At 43.9% G+C, this 24,467-nt stretch overlaps 1 protein-coding gene across 3 annotated transcripts in view; it reads left to right on the forward strand.

Moving 5' to 3' along the window:
* Window positions 1–1,279: 1,279 nt before the first annotated feature.
* Window positions 1,280–24,467, forward strand: part of LOC138630987 (mucin-2) — a 35,427-nt gene continuing 12,239 nt past the window's right edge. The window contains exons 1-4 of one of the 3 annotated variants that reach the window (XM_069715687.1): window positions 1,280–1,835; window positions 9,359–9,647; window positions 10,108–13,147; window positions 16,341–16,415. In XM_069715687.1, the coding sequence (XP_069571788.1) occupies window positions 9,608–9,647; window positions 10,108–13,147; window positions 16,341–16,415 (3,155 nt within the window). In that variant the 5' untranslated portion in view covers window positions 1,280–1,835; window positions 9,359–9,607. Of the gene's footprint in view, window positions 1,836–7,516; window positions 8,955–9,358; window positions 9,648–10,107; window positions 13,148–16,340; window positions 16,416–24,467 lie in introns of those variants that run through there. The other 2 variants (XM_069715689.1, XM_069715688.1) reach the window with 2 other exon arrangements.

Here is a 24,467-nt window from a genome sequence, read left to right on the forward strand (position 1 = left end):
ATATTTGTGACAGCGAGCCACGGTTAACACACCACAATGTGTAAAGAATGCTAAATAGCTTGTAAAACGCATACAGTATGCATAGTTAGGCAGCTAAAATGCTTGACTCCATATTCATGTGTCTTTCACATTTTGGCACATTATATCACATTATGTCTCGGTAGCGCAGTGGACGGCTCGTCCATTCAAGTCTGATTATTGTACATTCAGTGGGAGTAATTGTGTTCTTTCCATGAAATTGTATTTGAAATCTATTCAATTCCTAGAAATTGAGTCTGAAAGCGTAAAGTAGAGCAACTGAGAGATATAAAAACTCGATTCACTGGGATGTTAATGTAGGTCTGATAGAGAGAGGAGATGGGACAAGATAAGTGATCAGAGCTGATAAAGCAGGATGAGATCTCTCAGCCCTCGAGGCATTTAGGTGTAGACTTTATCTCTCCGTCTCTGCTGTGCAGAGTGGTTTCTCCCGCAGCCTCAGGTGACACCAGCCCGCACCGTTATGATGGGGTCGATGTACAACAATGAGGAAAAGAAATCAGTTTGTTCTAGTCATCAAGCGCAGACAAAAAACAACTTGTTCCCCAACACTCACAACTTCAGACAGGAGGGCAGAAATATGGGATTCATTTAATACAGATTGGCCTTTTATTTACATGCGCAACACTCACGCGTGCTCTAATCCAGAGAGGCCTGAAAACACTTAATCTTCGATGGCTATGGATCTGCCGCTGCCTCAGAGGGCCGTCGTCCATGTGTCTCTATTATCCTGCTGGTCACGGTTCCCCGGCTCGGCCCCCGCTCATATGGGAGATATCTGTAGAATAATTCTACCTGTCTGTTCCTATCTCCTTCTCTCTCTTTCTGTGCCTGACCTTTCTGCATTCCTCTCCAGCTGACCTTGGTGTCCTGTCAGCTCGTTCCTTTTCCCCAACCTCACACTACTAGCTGCTCTCTACCCCCCCCCCCCCCCCGCCCCCACACACACCTAAACCATTTCCACCCCCCGCTGACTGCTTCTTTCCCTCCCTGTCCCTCGGTTCCGCCCCCTGGATCACTTCGCTCCCCTCTCTCCTCCCCCCTCTCCTCCCCCCTCTCCTCCCCTCTCTCCTCCCCCCTCTCCTCCTCTCGCCGTGTCCCTCTTCGCTCTCTGCAGCTGTACATACTCTGCTTTTTAATTAGACCGACTCACTAGCTCCACCTCCCTCGGCTTCCTACTCTCCATCCCCCCCCCCCGCCCCTCTTGCTCCCTCCCTCTTTTTGCTTACAAGGATACGGGGGCTTGCATGGCGACACGGAGAGGAGGTCATGATGGAGAGATGCAGAGAGAAAGAGGGAGAGAGGGAAAAGGAACAAGACAGGGAGAACTGAGAGGAGCATCTGAGAGGATAACTGCCTGTTTGCTCACTCTTGTCTTCTTGCTCCCCCTCCTGTCCTTTCACTTCCACTCACGGCACAAACGCACAGACAACTAGGTAGGCACAGCGGAGCACAGAGCTGTGAGGGATGGATAAAAAGGTTCCCACGTGAAAGCCATGAATCCGCGGGAGAGAAGAGGAGGGTGAGATAGAAGAAGACACAGCCAAAGAGGAGAGGAGGAGAAAGAGTGGAGGAAAGGAAAGACAGGAGAGGAGCAGATGGACTCTACACAGAGGAGAGGAGACGGTGTGAAGCTCACCGAGCAGCAGTGACAGAGAGGTGGGAATAAAAGCAAACATGAACGCCAGAGGGATGGAAGAACGGGAGGAAGCAACGTGAAGGAATAGCGGAGAAGAGGAGCGAGCGCTCGTGGGAGAAAGAGACAACACAGAGGGAAACAGGAAGAGAGAGATGTGGTATGTGTGACTCAGTTCTGTGTCCTGATGGAAGATAGTACAGCAATCTCCCCAGTAGCCTTCTCTCAGCATCACCATAGAGATAACCAAGTGAGGGGAAATCAGAGACGAGGACAGATTTAAAAGAACACACAAGTATCTGTTTCTATTTACTGAACACGAGTAGTGAGAAGAATTTACTTGTTGTTTTGTTTTGGCTCTTTAAATTCTGCTGAATTGTACAACGAAGCAGAGGCAGTGTCCTTGCATGCGTGCACACACACGTGCATGCACACATTTTGTTTATGTGTTTGGCAGGTGCGTGCATGCACACATATTTGTTTTGACAATGGGGGTGTGTTCATGTGCTGGCGATGTGCCTCTGCTTGTTTTTGTGAAATGTAGTGAAATTGGATTGCGTGTGTGTGTGCGAGTGCGTGTGTTTGGAAACTGGGATTTGCTTTACTGCAGGTGTGGGAGTTATTTTCTGAGATTGTGCAGCTTTATGAGGAGCTTTAAAGAGTGAGGAGCTTAGATTGGTCTGTCAGTGATGTAGCTTTGCAGATTCGAGCAGCATGCTTTCATTGCATATTTGTCATGAGGCAGGACAGTGCGTGTGTGTTTGTGTGTATATATATATATATATATATATATATGTATGTGTGTGTGTGTGTGTGTGGAGGGGAGAGGAGAGAGGGGGACGCAGAAAGTTGGAGGAGGAGGAGGCACTGAGTGAGGGAATTCCATTTGTATGGATCTATGTGTGTGTGTGTGTGTGTGTGTGTGTGTGTGTGTGTGTGTGTGTGTGTGTGTGTGTGTGTGTGTGTGTGTGTGTGTGTGTGTGTGTGTGTGTGTGTGTGTGTACCCTAAGCAAGGTCCAGTGCTGTACAGGCTAGTCCTCCCATATAAATTGTTAATGCAACATTAACACACTTCAACATTATGATCACACATTTAGATGTAACAGTTTATTCTAGTTTGCACGTTTTCACGTTTCTTAGTTAAGTAATCTTGTCCCTGTCAAGCATGACACACACGTAATTGCACATACATTCTCTTGTGCATGCACACCATCACATACACATGCATGCGTTTACCACGCACAGGTGCATTTTGCACACACGCACTCGCTGTGTGAAGAAACGCTGTGCTGTTAATCCTGTCCGTCTTCCCACAAGTCTTTCCTCTTGTTCTCTCACTCCTTCTGCTGTGCACTACTGTATCTTTCTCTTTCATCTTATCTCATCAGTGGCTCGTTTAAGGGGTCAGCTATCTCCATCTCCCAGCTTTCTTTCTTTTTTTCTGTCTGGCAGCCCTTTCCTAACATTTCTTATAAACGTGTTGTCTATCTCCACCACTTAAACGTCTTCACCCGACAGCAGTCAATGTCCTCTCTTATTCTTTTACTTTGATTTACTTCCTCTACACTTGGACAACCTGTCTGTCTGCAGGCCAGGTGTTTTCTCTGGACTGACAGCGACTTGGCTTTATAGGTAACACACTATGATGTACTCTTGGGACATTAGTCTGGACAGGGACATTGCAACACGACAGTCCAGCAGAGAGTAGCCCCCAGGGAGTGCACTGTGCTCTACGTACCTACATGAAGCATGCTGCTGTGCACTGGACATGTCAGTCAGGCCACCTGTTCTGCTTTGTTGCTGACAATTCACACAGAGAACATAGGAACTTCTCTGAAACCCGCGGCGGAGTGGAAAAGAGAGACAAATAAGCTCGAGCATAAATTAACTAACCAGCCAGTGAGACAAGACAATTAGGCTGCAGAATGAGTGCAAGAGAGAAAACTATGTTTACTCTGGCTTTCTTTCACACACACCCAAACATCCTCAAATTTGCTCACAATTGGCCGAGTATGCTTATGACAATCCAGTGGCCTACATATAGGGATTTTATATTAGGCAGTGGATTTTGGTCAAAAGATGACAGATGGAACAAATCATTTATGGCACTCACACCCTAAAAGTTAGAAATAATCCACCCATCCTTGAAGGAAAGTGGAACAAGTACGGCGGCCGCAGTGACCTCTTTCGTAATAAGCTGTCATTTATACATGTTTATGTGACTTTTAAAGTAATGATAGAAGTAGAAGATGTTCAAGTATTTGCTCTGTGAGGTGAGCAGGGCATTACAATAAAGCATTGAAAATGAATTATAACTCATCATTGTGAATTATGAACGTCTGTCTTGCTAATGAACAGTGCTGAGATATGGAGCATCAAAGTTTCACATCCATCCATCAAAGTTATGCTGTTAATTCTGAAGATGATTTTAAATGTTTGTCTCCTAAAACAAACCAGCAGGAACAACATTTCCCAGATAAGACATATGAGCTTCTTAAACCTCCTTCCAGATCTGTGCATTGCATCCCTATTCAGTATCTGTTAAAAATGAATGTGAAAAATTGTGTGTGAGGTGAAAAGGGAAAAGCAGAAATATCAGGTTAAAACCTCTTTTTTCTTTCACTACAGTCTCTCAGTCAAAACAATAACAAAGGACAGAATTTAATGACATTGTGAAGTAGCATGAGATCCTGGGAGTTGTTGTCTTGATTGTTAAACAACCACCATTAGCGATTCAAATCTTAAATTTGTTTTTAAATCAATGTTTAGCTTAGCATCTAGCGATGTCTTCTGTTTCTCCCTCTCACTCTCCTGCTGTCTCTTGTTCAGCGAGTCTTATAATTTGCTATTCCTCTGCTTCTTTTAGTGATAATGATACATGTGAGGAGTGTCCTTTATTTGCCGTGTTACAGATAAGCCTCAGTGAATTCGAAGGGAGGCTCCTCACTATGGAAATCCAATCGTTAGCTGCTGTAGTTCACCAGCCTTCAGTAGCCGGTGCGAATCATCTGGAGAACGTTCAGGCTCGACAGGACGCAGAATAACATTGGTGTTCAACGGCTGTGCGTTGAACATCCTGTGGGGTTTTCACACCTCTGACACACACCCAAAATGTGAGAAAACCCAGAAGCCATAGCAAAACAGTGCACATTGTTTTCGGGTTGAAGGTGCACCTGGTCTTGAGAGTATTTCACAGTTGGAGCAAATCAAGGGGGTAAAGTGGATATGACGCCATGGACAGGCGACCTAATTAAACACTTTAATTTAGATTACTGATTTCTCTGAACATTGCTGGAAACCTTTGGGATGATATGTCTCGTCCTTTTTTAGACATTTTAGTGTGAAAAAGTTTCATATTACACCTTTAACTAAAAAAAAAAACGTGCATGCCAAACTAGCCAGGACACTCTTGAAGGAGCGGTCTGTATGATTTAGTGGCATCCAGTGGTGAGATTGCAGATTGCAACCAAGTGAACACTGTTCAACTCACCCTCCCAAGCATGAGAATCTACAGTAGAAATGTAAACATACAGTAAAAACATGCTCCAAAAACACAACCTTTCTCAGTTTCAGGTGATTATACACTATAACATTTTTTTTTTAATTTTTTTTTATGGAAATGATGTTCCATTCATGATTCTATTCATGCCAGTAGATTCTCCTAAATCCTACACACTGGACATTCAAGTGAGCAAAAAGTGTTTTCTTGCCACTTTGGGGCAGCGGAAGCAACTTGCAAACGCTACCACGGCAAATGATCGTCTTTTGAGTTGTAGCTAACTTTACCCGACCGTCACACATCCAGCAGGCACACAGAACACTCATTTAGAAATGCGTTGCCGGCCACCAGATGAATGTTATATGAACACTGACTCTCTTTTTTTAGCTCTGTTTGTCTCTCCACTAACTCCTGAGGGACATATTTGTCATATTTGTCATGCCCTAATTGGTCCACTTTGTTCACCAGTTAGCCCCTAACTTTGGCTGTTGTTTCTCTTTTTAAATTTTTGCTGACTAGAGCTCCAAATTTAAAATGCGTGTAGGCGTGTCCTCCTCTAAGAACTCACATGAAACAAGGAATGCATCACGCTGCCCATGGAAGAGAGAAAATAGTCGCCAGCTTGCTAACAACTAATGTTGATTCCTCGAACAAGAGATAAAGTGCAGCTGTCAGTGCCAGTGGACTCTCAGAGATCATCTGTGTGTATAGACTTTTGTAGACACTTGGCATCTAGAGGTCAAGTGCTTCAACTCTGAGCCAGGGTAGTTACCACTTGGGCAATAACTTCATTTAGATGAAGGGGAAAATAAATCCTCTGTCTATTTGTATATGCTGATTACAGAAAACCTCCAGTGCAGCTCGTGCCTCTTGAAATATGGCTTGCTGTGATTGTAACTGACCAAATTGGATGCCAGTACACAGTCATAAACAAACAAACAAACAAACAAACCGACGTTTACTGCCGGATGCTTTTACACAAGTGTCTGACAGGAATGACAATGTCTGTGTTGCCTCACATAATGAATTAAGAATCGTAATTTAATTTACGTTTGTTTCTATAATTTAATTTGCTGTTCAGCATTACCACGCTTAAGATTTCGTCAGTCAGAGGAAGCAGGAGTAACACCGCTTCCTGCTTTGATTATCGGCAAAGAACCAATCTTATTCCCCAGACCAATAAAGATGATGCGTTTACTTGGTTTCCCTACAAGTTGTACATTTCTTATTCCTTCATCAATGAATAAGTGTATAATTTCGGGCTGTGTTTAGTTCCTGCTTTAGCACCACTTAGGTCTGCATGTGGATCTATTTACGGACGAATCTTTGTGCCCACAAAGTCTTTTATGGGCTTACATGTGCATTTTTTATGCGCTCGCTGGTTTCATAGTATCCAATAAAACGAAGCATCCCCCTGTTTGAGATGTTGCTCTGCTCTGCTCTGCTGCACACAATGCTTACCTAACAAAATAGTCATCTACAGGCAACTCCCAAGGAGCTCTTCTTGAATCGAAGATCTCTTTGGACAAGAAGGTAAACACCACAATGGCTCATGCACTTTGCGTCTGTTCGGTGAGCTGACTGTGTTGTAAGTTCCTCTGACAGAGCGCAGGTATAACTCTTACGCTCCTTGTGCTCACAGGACCAATAACCGATCATATAGCTTTTTTTTGTTCCTCTCCAGTTCTCCCTTAAATGCCCTGACATGCTGATGCTCCTGATTTACCACTTCACTGAACCCTAACCATGACATTTCCTCTGCTGCCAGGGGTTGTTCCCTCCTGCTTGGCTCCCTGTCCCCCTACCTCCGCCTCTTCTCCCTCCTACTTATTCAGATTTCTACTCCTCTTAGTTTGCTGTGCGTTTCATTGCCTCTCTAAATATAACCAAGCATGTCTACCTCCTCTCCTTCCTCTTCCTCTTTCTGCCTCCTCTTCATCTCAGTCCTGTCTGACAAATTTTAAGCGTGCCTAGACAATCCAATCTGACATGCCTTTACATAACAATTCAATCCACAGCACCTTCCGCCTCCTCAGCACAGTGAGAACCAAAGGTGTGTTATTGGCATGGATGCAATTCTCAACATCCCTGAAAGACTCTGACTCAGAATATTATTAGATCAGCGCAACCAGAGTCTTGACTTCTTGTATTTTGAATGCAACACACAGCCATGAAAAGGCACACACCGGAAGGAGGTTAGAAGCCCATATTCATCGAAAAGCCTTCTCGGAGACGCAGGCAGGGAGGCTATAGTAAATCTTAAATAATAACCACAAAGAGTTATGACCCTTGCTGGCATTATGCCGTTGCACACCTTCCTCCTCTTGCCTGGTGATTTATCTCTTGTCTGCCAATAATGCTCAACATGGAAATGTCACATGTGGGGCAGGACTGGCCTCAGCCCAGAGAGTGAGCCCATGCAACATTAAGAAGGTCTCAGAAGGATTCATTAAACTGTCGGCGTAAATTTTGATCCGAGGGTAGTTTGCGGAGTGAGAGGGAGGAACTGTGGATAGAAAGGGATGTGGGACAAAGAGGCAGCAGGAGAGACTGTGGCAGAGCAAGTGGTGGCGTAGGAGGAGAAAAAGATCTGAGTGACGGAGGTGAAAAGACAAAAGAGAAAAAGCCAGATGTAAGAAAGATGAAAAGAGGGCATGTTCAGGATGACACCCCCATAGAATGAGCGAGGGTAATGGTCCTACGACGCGTGGATGGAACTCTGAGGAAAATCTGTCAGGGTGAAGGTTGGGAGTAGAGTGCCTTTTACAGGGGATGGGTTTGGAAGACTGACGACGGGTATAAAAATGGGATATTTATGAAAAAATAGGAGCGGAGGAAACACGATTTTGTCCAGGAAGGAAAAAGAAAGGAAAATCCCCATCAAGGTCAAATGGACAGCGTGGATCCAAGCAGGTTAATGATATGCCGTATAGAGCATGATTCAGTCCTCCATGCTTGAGACATGTGTACCACTACCTAGAATGAGTTGGTCTTCTGTGTGATTCAGAGTTAAGCAGTTCATCTGTATACACTGCAGTGATAAGAAAGTAAAATGAGAAGGAATCCCGTGGTTTTGTTTCTAAATTCATTAATATATCTGAGTGTGTATGGTTGATATTTCCCCTCAAGGCTCTCTCTGCTGTGATTTTAATCATAATTAATCCTAATAACCATGTTTTTAAAGGGGTTGACGGGAAGGGGGGGCGCAGTTGTGACAAAGATCCTCCTCCTCTGAGCCGGGGAAAGAAAGAGAGAGCGCGAGGAAAACAGTGGACGTAAATAAAAGTGGCAGCCCCTCGGGTATCTCTCTCCCTAAATAACCTGGGAGCTGTGAAGGAGTCACTAATTACCCCTCCCACAGAAGATAGGGAGCACCGAGCAACGGACAGTCACACTTGCGCACAGAATTAGCCCGGGCCTGTCAGTGTCGGAGGCTATCACGATGAGATAACAAGAAACAGATCCATAGATGGTGTAAGGCAAATGACAGCATCACGCCTGACTGCTAGTGGCACAGACAGGAAATGGAAGTGATATATACGTATCAAGGCCACAGATCGTCAAAAACAGACCGCAGAATCAGAGTGACGAGAACATACTACTAACTACAGCATGGCGGACAGACTGTCACGAAGTGACCGGATGAATCAGAAAGGATGTCAACATGACAGATCATCAAGGACTGATAACAGGGCCACAGACTCTTAAAACATGGAGGAAAAAGAAAAATCCAAAGATGCACACATGTGAAGAATAACAACCACGCTGTGTGCCCGAGAGGTAATAATACTACCAGTGCTGATGCTACTACAACACAGCTACTTTTAACAGTAATGAGGGAGATGAATATCGAACAGACATAAAACATAAGTATCCCCTTCAGGCAATGTGAATAGGCCTTAATTACAATCTCTTGTCACTTGTTTTGAGTGTGTATTTCTCCACCGCTGATGATATTCCGAGTGTTTTTTTTCTTTTGCCACCTCCATCCTTTCTCTACTTTTTCTGAATTGATGTCTTCTTCATCCTGCTCTCGTGCATTTCAAAATAGCTGCATGTCATATATCTTCTTCATTATCCTGAGGCACAAGCACATTGTGTTTCAATAGAAATGCAATAATATGGAAACAATTACAGTCTCTTACTCCTCTTCTTTCTTTCCTTTGTCTTTCTCCTCACTCTAGGAGCTCCTACTCTCTTCAGCCATGAGAGACTGAGTCACCGAGAGAAGAGCTAAGAAAGAAAGAACAAGAGACAGAAAGTAATAAACTAAAAAGGGGAGTAGGAAAGAGCGAAAAAGTTCCTAAAGACAGGCTACTATGGGGAAGCATGCAAGCCCATCCCATAGTTTGGCCATCCAATCTCCTGAGGTCCCACGGGACAAAGCAGGTGGAGAAGGAGGGGCTGCCAAGCCAATGTGATGGACACAGAGAATGGACAGGATGCATTCCCTTCCTCTCGACTTGTTTGCAGGTAACCTCTCTGGCCTCGTCAAGACTTAACCTTCCTGGAAAGTTAAATGGAAATGGGAATAAGAAGCAGAAGCGCACAACTTCAGTATGGACATGCTCCTTTTAAAGAATATTTGATGCTGCATATATTTATTTTTGTAACAGTATAAGAGTAGAGACCCATAAGGTTCTTTGGGTTAACATATGATCTATACTCAGTTTTTACTGTCTGTGCTTGATATTACCACACCTTGAACTGTGAATATAATCCACCTTTTTCTCGGGGACAATCTTAGTTGCAAAGGAAGTTCTCGTCCTGGTGTACAGATAAGCTGAGCAGCTATACACAGTCCTATAAAGAGACATCTATATCTCCAGTCTGTTCTGTGGTGAAACTGGAACCCAGTCAATAAATTGTATAGATCTTTCATTGTTGTTATGAATATATAGTAATGGAGAGATCACTTTCCTTGTTGACGCAGTAACACAACAAGGCCTTCACGACAGCAAACTCCCTGCAGAGCCTGTGGATGTTGGGGGAGCGAGAGAAGCAAGAGAAATGGTGAGCAAAGAGCCCAACCACTTGCTCACAGGCCGAACCAACGGCAAGAGCACCTTGGCGGACAAGTTGCCCGGGACAATGACTGTGCGCTCTGTGCTGCTCAATCGAGACTCCCCGGATATTGAGAGTCGCCTTAAGCGGCGCCGCAGCCGCACCCACCAGGTCCGCTTCAAAGACCTGGAGGATGGCAGCAGCAGCAGTGGCAACAGTGGAACAGGAGATAACAATAGCCATCAGAGGCCTGCCACAGACTGTGACAGCCCACATCCTCTTCGCAAACACAGCAGCAGGTCCCTGCAGCCATGGACTGACAGGGACAGGCCACAGACTGATAGTCTGCCAGGCCAGACCTCTGTGGTGGGCGCTGTGCGTGGGGACATGGCAAGTACTATTGAGGTGGTGGCTGCTTTTTTAGCCCGGGCCCCTCCTCATCCATTGACACCAGGCCCGACACGTCGATGCTGGGCACCGCCACAGACGAACTCCTTAACCTTGCCAATGACACGCAGGCCCAGTACGAGCACCAGCACAGCCATCCAGACCTCCCCATGCCTGAGAAAGCCCCAGCCTCTCACTTCCACTCACACACGTAGCCACAGCCTTGGGGACTCGGTCGGTGTGGATGGCGATGACGAACACGACTCTCAAGATGAGTACCTTACGCACAACCATGTGCCGTCTGGGGCCAAAGATCAGAATGGCCCTCATGGCCATGGGGATCGAACCGTTGTGGAACGAAGGTCTAAGGTATCCAGGGCAGACCTTAAGTCAGCTGTTAGTGTGTTAAAAACCTCAAGGCACAGCTGCCCCCCTTCAGTCCTTCATAACACTGAGCCATGTCACTGTTCCTCTGTATCCTGCCGAGACGGCCCGAAGCGTCAAGGAAGCAGCACTCCCTCGGTGGTCAGGAGGAGAAAGCGGCTAAGTAGGACAACAAGTGATCCTGGAAAGGAAGTGCACTACTGTACCACTCCCACGCAGACTGAAAGCCCCAGTCCATCCCCGCCACCCTCCGATACCAAAATCAGTACCACCCAGGTTCAAACCGAGAGCCCTCGCCCACCTCTAAATTCAAAGTACTGCACCACCCAAAGTCAAACTGAGAATCAACATCAGTCTCCACCTTCGAGTGACGAACAATGCACAACCCAAGTTCAGATTGCCAGTTCTCATCCGGCCCTACCTCCAAACGCTGAACAATGCTCCACTAAAATACAAACAGACTCTCCCTGTCACTCCTCTCCTAATCATAAACCTTGCACTACGCAGACACAAATTGACAGCCCCGTTGCTTCCCCACCTCTGACGGAAACACCCGGCTCAGTGCAAATTCGCCCTGACAGTCCTGTAGTCCCAATCACAACTCAAGACCCTCCCACCACCCAAATAACTACTGTGCCTTACTGTACCTCCCCGCCACCTACAAGTGTGACAATACAAACCCCTAAACACTGCGCTAAGCCACCTTGCTCCTCCCCAGCTAAGCCAGCTTGCACCACCCCACCACCGCCCAAAGCACTGCCCATTCCTTGCTCCACCTCTGCACCCGCTGTGATCCAACACCCTATCCCCTACTATACTGTTGTGTCGCCACCAACAACCCCAAGCACAGCTGTGGTCTGCTCCAGTCCTTCCTCAATTGCACCGCCATGCCCCACCCAAACCTGCACCACCCCCATCCCAAACTCAATGTTATCCCCTCCCTTAACCTGTTCCACCCCGACCCCAGCTATAACCCCTGGTGTAACACCTTTTGACCCCAGCAAACATCCAACCAGTGCCCCAAATGTAAAACATCATCCACCATCAGGTGCATCAAATGCTACACCATCTACAAATCTAACACCCTGTACATTTGTAACGCAAACAGCCCTGTCTTGCACCTCCATATCATACTACACCACCACACATCCAGGCGGTCCCCATGCACCTCATTTAAATCAAACTACACCTTCATATGCCACTGTCATACAAACTGTATCTCATTGCAACATCCCATGTCAAGCTCTGCAAAATACCTCTTCTGCCAACACAGGCATAACCCCCTATTCCTCCCCAGTCCCCAAACTAAAATCTTGCACTTCTCCACCTCCACTTGTGAAAACTTATGTTTCCACTCTTCCAAACTTGCAACCGTGTGCAACTCCGACTAAAGCCGTCCCTCTATATTCTTCCACATTTCGTGCTGCACCACCGTACACACCCCCCTCCTTCAATGCTCAGGATAAGAGGGGCATTCGACTTCCACCTCCTCCCCCACCACCTCCACCCTACACACCACGGAAAAAAGGAAATGATCCACCTGGTCCTACAACCCGAACACCCATGCTCAGGGCAGACGGCAAGGCCGGCGAGAAAGATAAAGAGAAGGAGAAGGAGAAAAAGGAAGATATAAAATGTACAAACTCACCCAAGCTGTGTGAGAGAGCCAGCTCTCTGAAGCACAGAGCTCAAACCCCGCCAGTCGCTGTGATGAAGGGAGAGAAGCAAGCCTCCTCCTCCTCTCCTGCCAAGGCCTGTTTTAAGCCCAGCTGTCTTAGCTCAGCCCAGGCTCAGCTAGGGGCGCTACACAAAATGCTCTGCTCAGGAGCCAACGCCAGGCCCAACACTCCCAACAGCCAACATGCTCTCCCTTCAAACCAGCAGGGCTGCTCAGGAGCCAGGGGCTGCTCTGCTTCGGGGGAGCGGCCTACAGCCGGACCTCTGACTGCCACCCAGGCTGACACTCTAAGACAGGTCCAGGAAATTCTGGGAGGGTTGGTGTCTGGGGCCAGGTGTAAACTGGACCCTGCCAGGGTGACAGAAAAGCTGCTGGGCCCTAATGGACCACTGCATGATATCCGCAGCCTGCAGACCCAGCTTCACAGCCTGGAGGGGGTCCTGGAGACCAGCCAGAACACCATTAAGGTCCTGCTGGATGTCATTCAAGACCTCGAGAAGAAGGAAGCCGAGAGAGATGGGTGAGGCTGTATTTTATTTTAGTGGACAATTTACATAATGAAAAGCTAATGGCTGCGTATTGACACCCAACTGTTGTAATCAACCAGGATTTCAGACTTTTGTCAGGTTGTAACATTTCCTTAAACGTGTGTTCAGGCAGCGGGGAACTGGGAAGGGGAAAGTCCTACTTCCTAGATAAGAGCATTTACATGACAACAACAAACTGGCAACATGGCCACCCCTGAAACTGTACTCCGTTTATGTTGTCACTGTACAGAAAAACCTCATCCTCATCCATATAAACCTACACAGGGAAAGAATGGAACTCAAGACGTCAATATTATTTGAACACTACATTTCTACAAGCTTTGATCTACTGTCGTTTTTAGCAAACTTGCTAGGCTAGATTGGCTATTTCACCTTACTTTTTACCGTATTTGTGTGCAGAGCAAGAACATTTCTTACCTTTTTACCTGAGCTCTCAAAAACCGCCCACATTCCCAGAAGGATATTCCTCGTTCAGCAGATTTTAAAGTATATCCCCCCCCCACTCAAAGATCATAACTTTCTCAGTTCCCAGTTGCTCCTGAACACACCATTACAACTGCTGACTTTCTAACAACTGCTGACATTAGTGGGTCTGAAGGCGATTCATGCTTGCTGTTAATCAGCCCTTGGCTAACGAAACTCTTGAGTCTGTAGAAAGGCTAGTGTGCTCAAGGCAACGCCTCGCTTTGTTTTATCGTAGAGCTTTTTTGTAAGACTTTTAAGAATTCATACCTGAAAATTTAAAGCCCAAACTTTATCTCTTTGGGGGTTCACTGCACACAATTCAGACAAGCACCGCTTTGATTGGATAAAAGTGCCATCTTCACTGAACTGATATGAGAACAGTTCAAATCTCCTTTCACACAAAACAATTTTAACCATGTGCTTCTGAGGCTAAAACTGAGATGTGTGAGACCCTGCTCCTGCCCGGAGTGGAGTTTAGTATGGGGCTTTACGCTCGCATATATTAGTGCAAGTGTAAACTGGGGTTAGACTATTCCTGGGTCAGCATATACCACATTTCACATTTGAAAGGTTAAACAAAATCCCCCCAGGACTTTATTTTTTTTTAAATTTCACACAGCAGGGACGATGACCCCCGGACCACAGCATTGTTCTGTGTACCACATGCCCAAGGTGTTGTCCAAAGGTAGCGTTAACAGTAGTGTGAAAAGTGTCGTAGCCTGGGGGTAAATCAGGGGTTTTGGGAGTCAGCTTGTTTGGGTTTAAATGCTGTGTGACAGCCCTGAGCCAAAAGAGGAGCTATCCCATATTTTGAAGTTGTAAATGTGAAATGACTGGAACCCTCAGGCTAATGGAGCTGTAAACCCAAGGCTAACAGGACCGCTCAGCCCAGGGCCAAGTGCACTATGAGAAACCATCTGATAATATTTAACAGTCAGTGTTCTCTTAGCCTCTATTGAATTTAGATAGATAGATAGATAGATAGATAGATAGATAGATAGATAGATAGATAGATAGATAGATAGATAGATAGATAGATAGATAGATAGATAGATAGATAGATAGATAGATAGATAGATAGATAGATAGATAGATAGATAGATAGATAGATAGAAAGAAAGAAAGAAAGAAAGAAAGAAAGAAAGAAAGAAAGAAAGAAAGAAAGAAAGAAAGAAAGAAAGAAAGAAGGATAGAAGAGAAGGATAGAAGAGAAGGAGAGACCTACAAGCAGCAGGATAATGTGCAGTAAATTATGAGTGCCTGGTACTTTGGAGACCTGCAAAGTAAATGTCAGCATGTAGCTTAAGTGCCAACTGTTTTATTCCAAGACAGTTCATTTTTCTACTAAGGATCTGGTTCCACACATACAAACAAACGAGGGCCAGATGCGATGTTGTGATCACAGCTTTGCACTAAAAGATGGTCTCCTCTCTCCTGCAATGGAGGAGACAAGTGGGTTGTTGTAGGCAGATTATTCTTCTTCACCAAAAAGGGAATATATCCACAGCCCAGCAGTAATAACCTCCCCGCATCGTGTGCTGTGAATATTACAGATAGATGGTTGTTGTGCCTGAGCTTTGCTCTGATGCGCCTCCTCTATTTATAGCCAATCCCAGTAAGCATTGTAAATACAAAGCTGTGTGGACAGAGCACAGTGTAAATTTGGATCGAATGACAAGGCTAGAGAAACAAAGTGGCTAAAACGGCAGGGTGAGCACCAGAAGAAGAGGGGGGGAAAGATTGAATTCCGCAGATAGACAGCAGGGGAGCATCTGCAATTATTTTTATGAAGTCTCATGTCAGTCATCCAAGTCTCAACTCTCAATATGCTGAAGAAATTATGTCATATCCGACTACAGGGAGCCTTTTGGGAGTTTGGTTGCACCTATTTAGCAGCAGCTCTCTTCCTCATGCATGTATGCAGCAGGCGCGGATAGATGGAAATCAGCATTTGGCTGTCATCTTGTTGGTGGTTTCAGATGCTCCATGCCTCTTAGTGTAAACCCTTTACCATTCTCATCAAGTCTTTAATTAATCTGCTTCCTACGTTGTAAGCTGCTTAGTAATTTCTGCCGCCTTATCGCAGCAAAATAGTACACGACGTGGGGACGAGAAAAATTCTTGGATAGGAAGCGATACACATGGACGGATGTGTGTCTGTGAATCCACGGAAAGGCTTGAGTGATATCTGAGCAGCGTAATCCAAATCACGGTGTTACCAGTAATGCCAACACTATACTTCGCAGGCATTGAAACATGTGACTGAACGGCCCTGTGTCTCATGAAGTGACTCTTGCGTGTTCCAGTATTAGGACTCAGTGATTGGTCTTATGCACGCAGACTTGACTTTTACCTCATAAGCATTATTTTATGCCTGGAGTGATATGGTGAGTCATGGTTTACATAACAGACTGAGCCTGTTGGAAGGGGGTATCGTTCATTAAAAAATGATCAGGGGTGATTTCAGAGTGGAGATTGGTATATTTGAGAGAGAGCTCACAAAGACATATTCAGGTTACGGTTTCCCTTGTTGAACTGAATTTCTGGCACACACACACACACACACACACACACACACACACACACACACACACACACACACACACACACACACACACACACACACACACACACACACACACACACACATTAAAAATCATTCTATTACCCCTGATATGTCATTTCTATGCTTTTCAACAGAAGACATTCTTACAGAACCGGACAGGACATTGAAAACTGTGGGACCTGCAGGGACTGTGCCTGCATCATCTACAGGTATGTGGATCTCTGCACGTGTGAATTGCTGCATATTTGTCGCTTGTTTTACATGCGAGCGCTGAGAGCACAGAGCTCGTCTCGGTGCACAGTTGTGTGCATCACGCTGTCATTTTGAATCACGTCAGTTTTTTTGGAAAGTTCCGTTTCATGGCTTGGTAGGATTGTCATTCTGCTCTGTGTGACAGCACAGCCGGATGCAGCACTTTGAGTTTGGCCACTCATTGCATAAACACCGCTGCAGGTTTGATCACTGAGCACAGTTACAAGAGATTTATTAAGATTTATTACACACACTCGTATGCTCTCCCTCTTCAATTTAATGAGGTGAAACAACACAGACTTAAGTCGTGCGCCCGTGTGCCCTCTTTGTTTCCTCGCTCCTCCTCGTTTTGGTGCTCCTCTTATTTCTGTTTTACGCACACGCACACGCACACACACACACAAGCACGCACGCACGCACGCACGCACGCACACACACACACACACACGGTGTCAAAGACACAAACACACAAGCAGAGTTACTGCATAATCATTGCGCTCTGAGATTTGAATTGAAATCAATCAATTAACAAACAGGATTTCACACTTTTACAGGAGGATGAAGAAAGGCAAAAATAAAAGTGTAGATCGCTATGAAATTTAAACCCATGTCTGTGAGTTGTAAATGTCAAAATTTTAAAAAGAAAAAAATCCTGCGGAGAGAAAGGAGAAATAAAACAGTGGAGGGATGACACGAGTGCAATTTAATTTGATTAAGACCGGATTAAAGCGGCACTCTGATTATTAGAACTTTCATGTAAACACCTCAGAGGGGTTATGTTTGTCAAATTATGTCATAAATCTGAGGAAGCATAACCTCATTAACAAGCCCAGATTCATCATAAGGCTTTTGAATTGTGGACTGGAGCTATGAAACGTGGCACGTATATACCGTAGACTGATTGCTTTCAGTGATTTTATTCTGCGCGCTCACCTACTCATTTATTATTTATTATTTAGCTCTGCTAATGAGGTGTTTCCTGTAGCTGCGACATATCCTCGACCTCAACTCCGTTATCAAACAAACCATATTATAGCTGAAGTTCAGTTACTGTAAACCACATCAATGATTCAATCAAGCTATCATCCTAATCTGCTTATGCTCAGTAATTTATTTATACTGTGTATGCAAACCTCCTCAATCAAGGCACATAAAAAGAGAAGAGAAGAGACGGTGGGGGAGGACAAGACGAAAGGCAGTTGAGGATAAGGGAGTGGATAGCCAAAAAAAGAAAAAGAAAAGAGAGAGATCTGAGAGAAAAGATCTGAGATTTAGAAATGGAACAAGAGAAAGTGAGAGCAGAGGGAGAACAGGCCCATAAAGAAAATGATTCATTCAGAAACCAAATAGAGTTCATCTTGAAAGATTAGAATATTACTGCTCAGGAATGTCGGTTTGAAGTAGCGGCTCCTCAGCTTGAAGTGAGCGAATAAGAAATACAGATGACACAATACAGGAAATGTGACAGAAGATCTCATTCTGAGATGTTGTACTGTATCGTCGTGTGTTTTTCTTGACAGCTTTACTTAATATTACACTGCACAGTCGACATCGCAATTCACAGTTTTATGGTCAGACGAGGGCTTATCACTCAATCAGCTGTCAAGTCGTCGTGTTCCTTTCATGTGTGACAAGAGGATTTTCCTGCTTTGTGAAGGGGAGGAGATTCTCTTTTTGCTGAGGCTCCAGTTCAGCCGAGTTTAAAAAGAGAATTTGGCAGCAACAGAGAAAAAGGTGAAGATAAAGTGAAGCCTAAAAATGAGTGAGTGATGGAAAAGCCACAAGATCTGACAAGACAGATTCCATCAATTAGAAAGCTTCTTGAAATCCAGAGTCCTCGAAGAAAAGCACAGCTCAGCACACTGCACACTGTCAGTCTACTTGAAAAGCTCAGACAGGAATACATTTAGAAAAATGAAATTAATTTCACATTTCTATGCAAGTATATTTGTCCTTGACCAATCATCCAGCAACAGAGTTGACCTCAGTAAATCTACTGCCAGAGAGATTTATTTTGAAGCTCCTGTAATAAACATTAACAATAAGGTCAGATGACTAGATATAATGTAAAAAGAATTTCCTGCACGGGTTAAGGTTCTGTTTTGGACCGCAGCCCACAACTGTTTCCAGTAGGAATCTAAACAAGTACATTATTTGGATATGAAGAAGTTATGAGCTCAGACCAAAAAAACTGGATCATTTTTGAGTTAAAGTAATTTATATTTAACTTTAACTTTTTCCCATTACACAGTTTTAAAGCAATTGTATGCCTGACGCACTTCTGACTTAATAAAAACCTCTTCTGTTTTTGTTCACACATACACAGCTTTTGTTTCAACTCTTTTTAGACTTTGAAGGTTTCACATTGTACACTTGTACAGTGTTTTATTTGCAGTCTTGATATCCATAAGAATTGGGTTTTTTTTAAGTATAGTTTTTTATCTTCTCTCTTTAGCCTCTGTCTGGAGCTCTGCCGACAACAGGATGTTCTGTGTCTGTGTCCTCAAGATGCATTGATATCAGTGACTCTTTCTTCTGATTGGCTCGTTCTTTTCTGAGTGACGCATGCCCAGGCCAACCACAGGTTTTCTTCGTCTTGTAGATCACTACCTCCATGACAGAATAAGCACATATGACATGAATGTGAGTTTGTGACGTCACAAACTTACCAGAGTCCAACCAGCAGAGTTGCTGAATATGGGCTGTGTGTATTTTTCTCTGTGGAGACTTCTGACATCTAAACAGTGTTTACAGCACCTTGACCTGCTTTATGATAAAATAAGAAATCTGATTTGTACAATACAAGACTTTTTAAGTTGGTTTTAAATGCAAACTATTAGTGATTAGCTGGTGAATTTAGTGAAGATATAAAGAGCCAAAGAGACGCCTAACTTTTTATTTAGAGGTTGATGGAGAGCAAACAGATAAATCTGTTATCTGAAGTCAGTGTTGTGTTTACAATTTACTGTGCTTCCCCAAAATGGCAACAACAAATAACTCGAGGAATTAATTGTAATGGAGAACCTGAAGTTTTTAAGCACAGCAAATAATATCAAAAATAAATTGTAAAAACAAAGGCACAATATACCAAACAGACATTTTAGGAACATGTCAGACTTAGTTTGAATGTATTTGAGCATTATAAGAACTACAATAAGCCCTCATTTATTTGTATAAGATAATATCATAAATGGAGATTGTCTTTAATTGAAAAAAACCTAAAAGAAAAATATCAAAGGAAAATACATCATATTTGCTTCAAAGAAGGTAAATAGCCGGAAATAGCGGACATTTCTTTAAAAGAAGTAGAAAAATAAAAGGCTAACAACAATATTGATATGTTGAGTACAAAGCTATTATGATACATATATAAGTAAGCCTGTCTTTGTGTGTTTGCACACAGAGCTTTGTTCTCCAGTTACTCAGGACATCTTTCAGGGCAAAGCTTATATAAAAATGCTAATGACACTTTAAGCATGCAAATTTAGATAGTAAAGGCTAGAGAATGTAACATTTTGTACCCAACCAAGACTCATACGTAAGCGTTTCATTTGCTCTGCTTTTTTAAGGTCTCATACAGGAAGAATAATGCATGATGTATCTGATGTTATTTATCCAGCACCAGTGGCACATTATGTGCATATAAATACGTGAATCAGATTGTGTGGCCGTTGTGTTAATTGGCAAGTGTAGTTGTGATGTTTCCCCGTTACTCTTTTTGCTAATGGCGAATGTGCCGTATGTAACAAAGTCGGGAGGTCTAACAAGGAACTGTTGTGCTTAATCCCCGTGGAGTGTGCGGAGACAGCAGCCTAATCAGATCTGTACTCTGCTGCTTTATCTCTGCAACTGCTCTGTCTATTGCTCGATCACGCATTTCGCTGGAGGAGCTCGATGGGCCTCTACTCTGAGATGGATTAATGACTCTCTGAACCGTACGTTTTCAGCTAAACTATAAGTCCACTAAGAGTTTTTTTTTTCCCCTTCAAACACAATCCGTCATCGCCTTCACTGAACAGCAGATAATTGAGAAAAAGGACTGCTGAGGTAGCATTCTTGGTCTGTCTGTCTTTCCTGCTCGCTGATGGTTATCTGTGGAGATGCCACTCTTGCTTGTTTCATATCTGCTCTGTGGCCTCATTTCACACGCACATTGTTTTGTCCCTATTTCTCTCATTTACAGTCTGGTTTGACTGTTTATAGGTGCTCTATGCACATGTTTTAGTTTTAAACGTTCAATTGTAAAGCTATCCACAAAATGTGAAGAAAAAACTGTTTTGACATGAAGTCAGAGACATCAGTGTGTTGTGTTGCGGAGAGATCTAACCAAGTTAGCATGCTAACCAGCTAGCCCCATCCCGTACTGTCTCGTAATACCACTTTGTACCTCAAGAGGTGTTAGTGAGTAACTGTAGTGTCCAGTCTGCTCTCAGTCCAACAACGACGAAGTAAAATTCATCCTCTCATTGAACAATAAACACAAAGATGGCTGAAGCTCTTGGCAAACGATGATTATCCCCACCAAAGAAAAGAAATGATAGTCAATCAAACAGACACCCCCCCAAACATCCTGCTTCTTGAGACCTAATATCTAATCAGAAAATGAATAAAAAGCTGTGACCGTGGTCGATAACACCATAATGACATGTGGATAAAAATTTTTGACTTTGTATTTCAAAGGAGAAGTTGAATGGGAGTCTATGGATGCAGAACCTTTTCGGAGCCAACCCCCCTAGTGGCCCTCGGTGGTATCGCAGTTTAAGGCACTTCCGCATTGGCCTCAGTTTTCAGACCCGAAAGCTACGTCCACTTTTAGATACAATCAATGGAGCAAACTGGATGCTACAGTGACTCACTGACGCCTCTTGAGGTGTAAAGTGGTATTACAAGACGGGACTCAATATGTAAATACAGCACCATTAAACATTTGTCAATGAATGTTTCTTCACATCGGGGACACGCATATGCATGCCAGGCGCAGTGGTGGTGGTGGGAGGGCGGAGGATTCCTCTTGTGAGTCTCCAAGACTCGCAGGATGAAGGCTGTAGACTGATCCATCAGTGGAGGACTTGAGACGAACATTTTGTGACAGCGCCCACAGTAACAACTCATCACTCCCCATTCTCACCACACATTAATAATGAATCAGTGCGTTCTGACGCACATCTCCAGTGACACAACATTGCATGACAGAACCGGATACTCGCACGCTGTCCTTCGATTGAGATAGACCACAGAGAGAGTTGGTGGAGCATAAGAGACTCCGGAGACTGAGCAGGGAGAATGAAATTGGGGTGACTCTTCCTGCAGCTCAATATCTCCAACTTTTTTTTCTCTCACCACGTATCCCTCATACCTTTGCTTCGGAGGCTCTCCCCACACCCCACCTTTTTTTTTTTGTTACAATACCCTGACTCTAATGTGCAGTGAAATATTCATCCCCATTAAAAATTAATCACAGAGGCTTTAAACGATTTTAAAAAGTAATAATAGTGTTAAAGGAGACCTGGAGACATCTCCTCGTTGGCTCGGTGTGGGTAAAGGATGCCTGCCAGACACATTGGCCCAATAGATCCCCATGATGGAGCAGTGCTTCGTGTCTTGCATGACTAAACATGCAGTGTAATGCAATTTGAGTTTCAGACAGAATTAATTGATTGAGAGACATAATTGATTGTGGTAAAAAATTCCAAACAGCATGTGGTTTTTTGTGCATCTGTGAAGGGCTAAACAAGGGAATATGTAGATGGGGAACAGACAACTCTAAAGTGGAGAATCTAGTAAGAATAACATGTAGTGTCTTCGCTGTCACTCAAGTCAATGTTAAGAGCTGTGGGCTGTGGTGCATGGAGCCCTCATTCATGCTACTCCTGCCCTCTATAATGTGCTTCTGTCTCCTTCCCCATCTCCAGGGTGCTGCTTCTCAGCTCGGGCTCACGTTTCACTTTCACCGGCTTTGAATCACTTTCTCATGTGGCCCAGAAGGGCGTAGCAGTCCAATTCAAATACTCTCCACACGGTCCTAACACTGGCCCATAGCTACTGACAGCTTCTCATTGTCCGGGTTTCATCCAGACGAATATGCTATTTTACAGACATCAGAAAGAGGCGCCTTTTCCAGTAGATTGCTTGTGTCACTTCCTCCGCTCTCCCCCCACTTCTCCGTTTTTCTCTGCTTTGAATATAAATACATTTCACACCTAAATGGGGATGAGGAGAAGTGGTGCAAACTGGCAGCTCTGGATTGGGTCTAGGAGCAGGAGGAAAGAGGAGCAACAGAGAGGAGGTGAGTAGGAAAGATTGCCTCGGCAGCTACTTACAGCTTTGCCTTTTCTTCCACAGTCAAATGAACCAGAACCCGACGTGTCTCTGTGCACAGTTTACTCCGGGAAACCAACATCTGCACTATATATATAGTATGTAAATGAGCAGAAACTTTTCCAAAATAAATCTGTGCCTCAGCGTGCACACATTTAGCCGAGCTGCTCTAAAACAGTGATGTGTGAGCAAATTATAGATGAACTTCTCATGTTCACAGTCACAAGGATATTTCTGAACCTGTATCTAGCCTCCAGCCTTTCATTAAACATTGACAATTCTCTGCCATTATCATAACATGGAGAGAAAAGACCTGACTGAATAGAATATAAAATGAATTCTCAGGAAGATATGCAGGTTGAGAGGAAGAGTGCATCTGTATTTGAAGAGGCAATGAAGCAAAGCAAACAGAAATATTAAACATATATAACCGTATATAACAGTGACAGAAGAACCTGCGAGTGTGTCGGAGTAAAAGAGAGAGAGAGACATCGTACAAATTTTTAAAAGAAACTTAAAAAATTAAAATTTTTAGCTCCGTATTGGTGTGATTTACGTCTGTACCGGACTATTCTGCACTTAATTATGTATCTAGTGTTAAAGTCCAATGTTTGTTCAGAAGTTGTTGTGGATGTGGCGGTGCTGGATGGACACGTAACGAGTTTGATTTTCATGCATGAGACTGTTCCACTTAAAATCATAGTTATTAACTATGATCTTTCCAAAACCTAAAAACATGTATATTCAATATTTTTACACCAACGATGTTTCAAACAACAATGTGAAAACAAAGTGAAGCGGGTCACTGCTCGTGTTGAACCTACAGAGACGTCTCATCCAAATGTACTGCTTTAGTACCGTCGCCCTCACAGAGCTTCAAAGCAAGTTTCAGCTTGGTGTTTTTGGTTTTCTGGCCTACAACCTTACTGTTTTGCTTCGTCGGACCAAATTACAGTTAAGTACTTCATCGTCTCCCCATGTGTTACGTTGGCTCACTTTTACTTGTCTTCCAGTTCCTTTTCTTCTTCTTCTTCTTCTTCTTCTGTTTAACGGGTGACGATAGCCTGCCTCAACTTCCTGCATTGGTCAGAAAGTTCAAAGCATCCAAGTGTTTTCACAACCAAACCATGGCTCAGTTTTATCTGGACTGAGACTGCCTCTCTTGGCAGGACCATACTTTGGTACTTTGGTCCAGACCAGAGTCCCTGGCATCTTTCACACATACTAATTTGGCTCGGACCAAACTGAAAAGTCCCAAGGTCTGGGCCAAAATCCGTAAGAGACAAATATTTCCATCTGGAGTTTATAGAAACCAAAAACAGAGCTAAAAGATCATTATTATTGCCCATTAATCAGGTGGACTCACATGAACAAATACAACAAAAAAAAGAATGGAAATACACTAAATGACAGTCATAGATTGTAAATTAGGCTTGATGTAATAACATGTCTAAATATTGTGGCATATATATGCATAAAAGAAAGAAAACAGACACTGATCTCAAATAATAAAAAAATAATCCAGTTACCAGTCAATAGTACACATCGAATCCTGAGGTTAAGTCCCTCAAGTCAGTCAACATCCAGACATAATCTTCTCTCTGCAGAGACTAGATTTGTTTTTTTCTGATATTCTAAATCGCCAAGTTGTCAACGTGTCACCGGAAATTGATCTGAACGTGAACAGATTT

Source organism: Brachyistius frenatus, unplaced genomic scaffold (assembly GCF_029030835.1).
Source record: "Brachyistius frenatus isolate BFR_SWC_R1_liver_20210118 unplaced genomic scaffold, ASM2903083v1 Contig_146, whole genome shotgun sequence".
Lineage (NCBI taxonomy): Eukaryota > Metazoa > Chordata > Actinopteri > Embiotocidae > Brachyistius > Brachyistius frenatus.